General features: G+C 34.0%; 1 protein-coding gene and 1 pseudogene across 4 annotated transcripts; one reads left to right on the plus strand and one right to left on the minus strand.

The window, feature by feature from the left end:
* On the minus strand, positions 1 to 3041 carry LOC129309816 (putative pentatricopeptide repeat-containing protein At1g64310). 4 transcript variants are annotated; one of them, XM_054951537.1, is made up of 3 exons: positions 2498 to 3041; positions 936 to 1011; positions 1 to 617 (listed from the first exon to the last, which is right to left on the minus strand). In XM_054951537.1, the coding sequence occupies exons 1-3, from the start codon at positions 2881 to 2883 to the stop codon at positions 546 to 548; spliced, it is 534 nt and encodes a 177-aa protein (XP_054807512.1). In that variant the 5' UTR covers positions 2884 to 3041; the 3' UTR covers positions 1 to 545. The 4 variants fall into 4 exon arrangements, with proteins under 4 accessions (XP_054807512.1, XP_054807511.1, XP_054807513.1 ...); XM_054951536.1 differs by having other exon boundaries at positions 2 to 854; XM_054951538.1 differs by having other exon boundaries at positions 2 to 861.
* A 4569-nt stretch (positions 3042 to 7610) lies between these two features.
* Positions 7611 to 9246, plus strand: LOC129308837 (uncharacterized; annotated as a pseudogene).
* Positions 9247 to 9830: the final 584 nt, after the last annotated feature.

Consider the following 9830-nt stretch of genomic DNA (forward strand, 5'->3'; position numbering starts at 1 on the left):
TTCCAGCATAATCTCAACTAGAACAGCATTAAAAAACAAACTTGAATTGATTTGTATATAATATACACAATTTGTCGTTCGTAAAATCCTAACAGATAAATCCAGTGGCTTCATGTGCCTACCTTTACAATTAAAATTGTAGTAAACAAGGGAAAGAATAAGATGACTCTGATTTCAGAAGCTGCTTCTTAAGTTCTACTGATGGAACAATTTGGCACATCCACCAACTACAACCAGGAATTTTCTTCAAACCTTTCTGTTTCATGGATACTCTCAAGTTATTGGCATCATCCCTTGAACCAGAAAGGGAAAGCAAATTAGCGGCTAAGTACATAGTTTGGCCCCATTTCAGGCTCCAATTTAGACAGAAGCCTATCATCCAAACTGGGGAACCAACCATGATTTTGGCATGCAGCAAGAAAACTCCTTTATATGACATCATTAGGCTCCATGGGGCGTGTTCTTGATGACATCATAAGCTTCTTTTATCAAGCCTGCTCTTCCTAGCAAATCAACCATGCATCCATAATGCTCAATAGATGGCTTTATGTTGTACAAACAAACCATCTCATCAAAATACTTCCTGCCTTCATAAACAAGCCCCATGTGGCTGCAGGCTGATAGAATCACAGAAAATGATAGTCGATCAGGTTGAAGTCCTATCATTTTCATCTGGGTAAACAGAGAAATAGCATCCTTGTGACGCCCATGATTTGCAAGGGCAGAGATCATGATTGTCCATGACTGCAAGTTCTTTCCATGCATTGAATTGAAAATGTGAAGGGCTTTCTCATTAGTCCGCATTTTGAGTACATCTCAAACAGAGCTGTACCCAAAGCAACATCCAGTTCAATCTGATTCCTGATAATATAGGCATGAATGGACTCCCCTGCAATGATATTGAGAAGACGGATACAAGCAGAAAGCAAACTTACCAAGGTGACTGAGTTAGGCTTCTCATTAGATAGCCTCATCTCTTGATATACATTTAATGCAACTGAAGGAGAGTTGCTGCAAACAGAGAGATATGAATGGCTCAATAAATACATTATTGTCAAGAAATTACTAAGAAGGCTCAATGGCAGAAAAGCTATTACTGGCTCTATTTGATGAATGAAATTCACATACTGTGATAACCTTTGTTAGTATGACATGAAAAATTCTTTGTTGAGAACTAGCAAAAGTTTCAACATTAATGATCAGAAGGTATGAGTCAATGTAGCAATCCAAAAATGTTACTACCATCCCCATGTCTCTCTTTCCTGACCCCCAACTTTTAACCAAAACAATGGCATTTGGGATGGTCGAAATTTCACTTTTCAAACAATTTGAAACCTATTTATAAAATGTTTGAATTTAACAAATACAAACATTTCAAAATTTATGTTATATATGTCATAAATGATATAAGAACGTTATTTCATTTTACATATCTAATAATCAATCTTTTCTTATACAAATATTTAAGTGCACGGGAAACTAAAATATCTCTGTAACAAACGGTTTTTAGTTGAATTCCTCTATATTTACTAAAACGCAAGTCATACAAGAATAAACAATAGTCTGGCAGATTGAATTGGGTGGAGTTCAAGGTATTCTCAGAGAGTTACCCTATTAGTTCTACATCACAAAAACCATAACCATGAGAGAATCAGAACTCGTGCTGCTTGACCATAAGAGGGGAAAAGCATCAACAAGATGCTGATTATACACATTAAATGAAACACAAACACCTAATTAAGAAGCCGCAAACTTATAAAGAAACTTGTCCATAGGGAAATGAGTAGAGTCAGTAGACATGAGATGTAAACAGCACAATCAAAGAAACGTGAAAAAGTGACATGCTGATTTGTAAAGAAGACTTAGAATCGTTAGAAAGGGGATCAAAATCACAGGATCTAAAAATAATTAGAAGTCATTCAGATCTCCCTGTCATTGAGATCTTTGAATAACTGAAAATAAACAAAATGGGAGAATCACATAAAGAAGATAAACAAAGAAGCCTAAGAAAATCAACCGATAATTAAACATCATCATTTAACATAACACCCCTCTCTGCCAACACGCGCCCTGAAGAAAACACAATGCAAGCAAAGAATAAAAGTTTGAGGACACAAAGATAACTTTCCAAAGTTTTTCATGGAAGGCATTGATCTCAACTCAGGCATCCAACTACTATGCTGAAGAGCATATTTTTCTTCCAATCAAGTAGGCTAACTCCAGCTGATGGAAAACAGAATAACAAAAGCCAAGACATATAATAAAGAAAAACACTATGCAAACAGCTTAAACTAAAGTTATCCGCGAGGAAAGGAAATACAGAACCCTATCAATACATTAACAGAATGTGTAAGCAAACGGACTTCAAAATTACTGAAAAAACCATACGCTCCAGACAACACGCTTATTACTCCTAGACATCTCAACACCGAGCCACATGATGACATTCTTGCCAAATATTTATTCATCCCAACAAATATACAGGTTCACAACTTACCAGGCGATATATGCAGCAATCATTGAACTCCAAGACACAACATCTCTAACAGACATTTCATCAAACGCCTGTCTTGCAAGCTCAACGCAGTCACAGTCAACGTACATCTTCAACAAGGTATTGCCTATGTACTGATCAGAATCAAAAGCCGTCTTCAAAGTCAAGCAATGCACCATCCCACCTTGTCGAACCAATGAACAGCGGGCCACAGGCTTTAGGACGAAAAGGATACGTAAAATTGTCAGGTTGAAGACCAAACCTTCGTAACTGACAAAAGAGCTTGACTGATTCAACTGGGTTGTGCTCTTGGCAAAATGCCTTGATGATGGAATTCCAAGCAAAAAATTGGAGGAACAATGGGTATGTGTACAAAACCAATTTGGCATAATTTACAGATACGGAGCAGGCGGATAAGATAATTTGGCTAATCAAGTCGTTATCATGATCAAGCGCGGATTTGAGAAGGATAGAATGAAGTTGGAGAAGATGAGAAACGCTTTTCGATTGTTGGATGAGGGTCTTAATTAGGCGGGGAGAGACCATCGCAAAAACCATAACAGAACAATAATACGGACGAGCCAACGACGAGCGAATCAATATAAATCAACATAAATTAATACTAGATTGTTGGTTAAAAGAAAAAAAGAAAAAAGAAATAGATTACGTCACGCACGAGGAACGCGTCATTGTTACTGATGTTTTTTATATATATGTTACTGTTGTTTCACTGTAGAACAAACCAGTATAGAGTCTTATTTTACAAAAGAAAAGAAAGGATTACTAATATAAGTTAATATAAAATTTACATCAAGTCAGGTTACATATAAAATTAGTACAATTTATCTTAAAATAATATTTCATTTGTCCTGATTTACAAGACATTTTTTTGGCAAAATTACCCATAGATAGTGTTTAAGATCATAGTCAATTATATTAAATTGATCACAAATAAAATATTTTATTAAATTGATGAAGGTATTTATTTAACAATTTATTAATTTTAATTAAGCAGATTGATCCAAATTTCTTTACTATTGTTTACAGCATTAATTTTTCTATAAATTTTATAAAAATATCTTTTACCAATAAGAGAGAGAAGGAAGGAAATTTATTCTGGAGTGAAAAACGAGAGATAATGATAAAATAATTACCATTGATAAAACTTTATCTTTTTCGAAGCATTTTATGTATTTTGTAAGATCAAATCGACACGGTTTATAAAATGGGATGGAGGGAGTAATACATGAAATGTATAAAAAATTAAACTAAGATATTTTTTACATACTCATTCAAAATTTATTTTTTTCTTTAATAATCTATATCTATTCGTTCGTATCTATATATTTATATCAGATGTACAAATTTATATCCGGATAACTCCCGTACGAATTATGCTAGTTAGTTGCGTGCTGCATATTTGAAATTATATTATCAGTGGCAAAAAAAAAAAAAAAATACTGAAATCAAATCCCATTATCCATCCTCCAATTCGATCTATGATAACAGAATTGATTGATTTTTTTCCCCTCAAACTCTCATTAACTTCTGATGGAATATGCTGACTACAATTACAATGACACGGACAAAACAAGACAAATTGGAATATTGGCAAATCAAGTTTATTTAGAGGTGCAATCCTGCAAGCTGCAATACACAGGGTTGATCGCAGTAAATTTTTGAAGTGCTATTTTACTATTTTAGGGCCATATCCAACCAAAAGCTCACACACCGTACCTATCAATATCATTGTTGCATACTTGCATCGTGTTATATCAACGAAGCAGTAATGTAAGCAGATAGCAGGTGTCTCGTCTCATATAATCTTAACGGGCTAACCTTATTTTTATCAAGTTAGTCTAGACAAGACCCAATATGTCATAACATCCATTTCAACTTATTAGTCCAGCCCAACACAACACATTTACATTATTTGAGCTCATTGTTTTAAAAATTGGACTTGAACAAATGATTGAACTAGTTAAACTGTTGATTGGAGTTGTTAATGATTCAGTTTGAACTAAAAAAATTATTTTTATGGTTGAGCAAAATTAAACTAAAGTTCAACTGCCATTAAGCTGAAAATTGAAGTTGAACCAAGAATCAAAATGATTTTTAAAAAAAAACCAAATGGGTCTAAACAAAATATAAAAAGAGGATAAATATTTTGAAAAATCAGAAAAAAATAAAAAATTAACTCTTCACATATATAGGGACCATTTTTATAACAGAATGTTGACATTATAATTGCAAATTCCAATTATAATTTATAATATTATTGATTTATTATCATGTTGTGTTATTTCCTTAACAACTGGATATATTGTAAATTTATTTCTGACCCTATATATATTTTATATAAGCAAAATTATTTTTTATTTAATTTATATCATTAATTCGACTATTGATCTAATCAATTTGAAATGTAAAATATTATTTATGGAAGTACACAATCAAAATCCAAAATTACTTTTAAAAAGGATCCTACAGATAGAGCAAAGGGAGTAATATATCTATATAACAAGTCATATTTAATATTATTAAAACCCAATTAAACATAGTAGCTTTCTTAAAGGCTTATATATATATATATATAATGTATGTATATATATATATTTTCATATACATTTGAACTCAAAATTTGGGTTTAAGCAGTTATAACATATTCTACTATGTATAGAATCTGATGGGATTATCTCTCCATAAGCGATCAAGTGACCAGTTGCTTCATCTCATCACCTCAAAACAAGGTGGGGGTAGGGTGGCTGCATCAAATTTTAATTAGAACAAACATTAGTCTTCTTCATGAGACGCCTAAACAAAAATGGATAAGTCTTTGACAGGACCACGGCGAACACCGATCGATGGTCGACCACATATGACTTCTAATCAACCTCTTTCTTCATTCCTCGTACCCACCTCGTGTTTGCACCTAACCTCCCTTACTTAACTTGATAACATTACTTTTACTTTTTTTTATTCTGTTTCTCTTATTTTAAAATAACAAAGTACTTCACTCAATTTCATTATCCCTGACTTCTTGATAATTTACGCCCCACGGATAAGCTTGCCTAATATTCTCCACCTCTGAGACAGAATCCTCTAAAGAGATGCTTATTTTGAAAAGTTCTCTAGCCTCCGTTTGGATGCATGGAAGAAAAGTGAAAGAAAAAAAATGAAGAGAAGAGGAAACTGAAAAAAAAAATGTTATCACTCATTATATTTGATAGACAAAAAAAAGAGAGAGAAAAAAATGAAGAAAATACATAATGACTATAAACCCTTATACCATATATAGATCTAATGTAATTATCTTTGTAAAAATAAATTAAAGAATAAATATATTAAAATAACATCATCAATTAATTTAAATCAAATAGTTGTTAAAAAAATGTAGAAAGCTGAAGATGCAAATTTTTTTCTATTCTTAAAAGCAAATTAATATATTAAAATCAACATATCAAATCAAATTATATTAATTAGTTTTTAAATTAAATTAGTTCTCGAAAGATAAAGACACAAATTTTTATGAAGATCAAAATTTAATGTGTGAAAAATAATGTGATTGAAGTGGGTAAAAAAGAGGGAGGAGGGGAGGTAGGTAGTGAAAATAAAATTTACTCTCAAATCTCTCACCCTTAAAGAAAGTTAGGAAAAAAATGTAGTGGGTCTCACATTTATTTTTTTCTCAAGTTTTTTTAAAAAACATTTCTCTCTTATTTTTCTTCCATATTTTCTTTTCCCTCATATATTTTTCTCCAACTAAATAGAGCAGGTTGATAAAATACTCCTAAATCCTGTCAGTGTGGTATCCAATTCACATGAGAAATCTAATTCCCATATACATACACATGTACAACGTAACGACTTTTGTATGTTTCCGGGATCAGGGGTCTTACAAATTAAAAGATCCGTCTTTCAAAAAATATATATTTTTAAATTATCATTAAAATGACCATTTATAAGATTTAATTCATTAATTTAAATTACGCATTTTTCCTTACAACGAGACCAGATAAACAGTTAAACACCCTCTTTCTTGAGTGAATTTTTTGAACAAAAAAATCTTGTGTGTGCATGTGTGTGAAAGTTGAAATATATAAGCACTGGTATTACTTTTAAGTTTACAAGTAGTGATGGAAAACTCTTGTTTTATGTCGTCCCCCAAGTGATTCTTTATAATTAAAATAGGATAAGCCCGCTTTAATTTGTTGTTCAACCATCCTGATCGCGCCGTCAAAACAAATTGACAGTATACACCAGTCACAAGTGATGGGATTATTGAAGATCTTAAATGATATATATAATTTAATTAAGAAATCATTCATAGCTAAGATCTTAAGTGATCTCCATTTTTGCACCCCGGAAGAAACAGAACGAATTTTATTAAATTTAAAATTGCTTGCTTGCCAGCGTAGTCCTAGTTATCAATTACGGCGCATATATTAGGTCTGACCTTCGTTAAAAATTTGTAATGTTTTTTACGTGCGGTTGTTTATATATGCAATCATTTTCATTTTTTTAATTAAAATAATTTTATGTCCCATAATTTAGTTTTTTTTCATCAGACATTATTTAATTAGGTTCACAAGTGATGTAGGGAGGCGAGTGAACATCAGACACAGGGTTGCAAGCACAGAGTTTTAATTACTTCTTTTAATTTAACATTAGAATAGAGATTGTTTTTATAAAATTCCCATGACGAGCGACTGATATTAAACTTTATTCAGTAAAATCAATTAAAATAAAATAAGTCAAATAGATGCGCAGTAAACATGACTATTTATATTATATTTAGAACAACAGTAATAATTAATATATTAAAAGTGATTTGTATTATACTTTTCAAGATTTGTATAATTAAAACCAATTATTTTATTATCTTAATTTTTTCTTACATAACATTTCTTTACAATATAATCCATAAAAAATAAGAATTAATTTTATAAGTGTTTTTTACAAAACATCATACAATTAGACCAACATTAGCTGTCGAAAAATTCTCTATATTTTGGATCCGAAGAAAAGGATTAACATTCGGAGAGGGGCTGCGTGAAGGTTTTTATATATTCTAGAAAATCATAATCTCATTCTCAATAACCTCATCTCATTCGTCATGAGTCATGTGGTCAGCCGTAAATGGCCCCTCATTTGTTTCCCAAGCTAAGCCACCAAGCTTAATGTAAGTTTGGACTTCAACGCTTGTTTTGACAGAACCCTCTAGAGATTAGACCACTAAACCCTTCTTCTCTCTACATCCCTATTAAAGCCCCCCTCCTCTCTCTCTCTCTGCCCCATCACCACCTTCACCATAAAATTTCCCTCCCTCGAAATAGACCTTCCACCAACTACCTTCATAATATAGCCGAGGAACAATATTTGAATCATGGGCACTTGGTTGGCCATGTCGCTCCTGGTTTTGGCTTCTTGCTCATTGGTCTGTGGCATCTCTTCAACCACATCAAGCTCCATGCTGTTAATTCTAGCTCCTATGTTTCTCCTCCATGGTTTCCCGCCACTAAGTTCAAGTACCTTGAGCTTCTTCTTATCATGGCAGGCTCCTTGGCCTCCATATCCATGGAGCTCTCATTGGCCCCGAACGCCACCAGCCCTTCGACTCCGACGGCACCATTCCCTCCTACCATCTCCACAATTCGAGCACTCTTCCATCTCCATGACATTCTTCGTCTATGCCGCCTTCGCCGTCGTCCTCGACCGAGCCACCTTGCCGAGAAGGCCAAACTAGGGCTGACTCAGCTCCTCGGCGCCGTCGCCTTTGCGCAGCAGCTCCTCCTCTTTCACCTTCATTCCGCCGACCACATGGGACCGGAAGGTCAGTACCACCTTCTGTTACAGCTCGTGATCGTCGTCTCTCTGTCCACCACTCCATCGGAATCGCCCTCCCAGGAGCTTCCTTGTCAGCTTCGTGAGATCTGTCAGCATATTTTTCCAAGGCGTGTGGCTCGTCGTATGGGCTTCATGCTCTGGACTCCTGGGTTGATACCAAAAGGGTGTTTCATGAACCATGAAGAGGGTCACCGGGTAGTGAGATGTTCCGGCGACGAGGCTCTTCATCGCGCAAAGTCTCTGGTGAACATCGAATTCAGCTGGTACTTGATCGCCATAACCGTATTCGCCATGTCTCTGTACTTAATCATGGTCAAAGTTTATGGTGAAAAGCCGCAGTATTTCACGCTGGGGCAGAAGAAGAAGAAGAAGAAGACCACAGGAGCGAGGGGTCAAACGACGACGTTGAGTCGCAAAAGAAAAGCGTACTTGAAAACGCCCGGAGCTTTATTCATATGGGGAAGGCCTTCTCGTCAATAGACATGGAGAGGTAGAGCCTTGGAGGGTAAGAAAATGGTACTCATTAAAAAAAAAAACAAAAGAAAAGAAAAGAAAAGAAAATCGGGGACCGCCCATGTGTCATTAGGTGAACGTGGTGGAGTCCACAGGTGTTAATTAAATTATTTACGAAGCCAGCGATATAAGACGTCTGGTTCAGCAAAATGCTGGTACATGTGGGTAGTTTCAATTGATAGGCTACAATTCGATTGATTATTATGCTTACTTGGAATCCTTTTAGCTTGGATTGTATTTGGCGTCTCAGGCTGGGAATTGAGTTGGCTTGTATAGTGAACTAAAAGTAATCGTTATTTTAATGTGTTACCCAGCTGCTATTTTGTCGTTGAGGAATCTTGTAATTTGAATGATTTTTATGATGATCAAAAACACTTGTAATTGTTGTATAAGGTTTGACATTACTCCCAATCTAAAATATATATTGAGATTAAATTGAGAGGATTTTCTCTACGTCTAGAAATAGATGGGGAAAATTAGAGAGAGAGAGGGGGGTTTTATGGGCGACCCGGTGGACCCTCATCAAAATCTTTCATGTTTCAACCCAGGGTACAGAAACTTGCTTAGTTATAACATGACTAAATCTTATTGATTCTTTGCACGGTTTTTTTAATTGTGGTTTTTAATTATTAAAAAAATGATAAGCCCTTTATTTACCAGTTTTCTTTACCTATATGCTCCATCAAGTTTTACATATAAACTACCTTTTATTAGTAGAGTAAAATATTATGTATGAAAGAGAGTAAAAGTTAACTAAAAAAAAAAGGACCACGACTGTAATAATACGGATAAATTAAAAAATTTCTTTTATTGCTAGAATTTAATTACATATTTCTAGTTTAAATAGGATAGTTAAAAAGACTTACACATAAGATTGGATGGAGAATTTTTTCCAGCAAATTCTACCTAATAACATAAAGTTTTTTTTTTTGGGTCAAAATAATATAATAAGTTTATTCACAACAACTCCCGCTTA

The sequence above is a fragment of the Prosopis cineraria genome, unplaced genomic scaffold, assembly GCF_029017545.1.
Source record: "Prosopis cineraria cultivar Desert tree isolate PC_DT_omini unplaced genomic scaffold, ASM2901754v1 PC4, whole genome shotgun sequence".
Classification (NCBI taxonomy): Eukaryota; Viridiplantae; Streptophyta; class Magnoliopsida; order Fabales; family Fabaceae; genus Prosopis; species Prosopis cineraria.

What these genes read in the sequence shown, in the direction of transcription:
- LOC129309816 (XM_054951534.1), bottom strand. Translation starts at nt 2,883, where the DNA reads ATGCCAAATTGGTTTTGTACACATACCCATTGTTCCTCCAATTTTTTG. An exon ending in ATTGCTGCATATATCGCCTG is followed by an intron (nt 1,012 to 2,497) that starts GTAAGTTGTGAA and finishes CTCTGTTTGCAG; the next exon opens with CAACTCTCCTTCAGTTGCAT.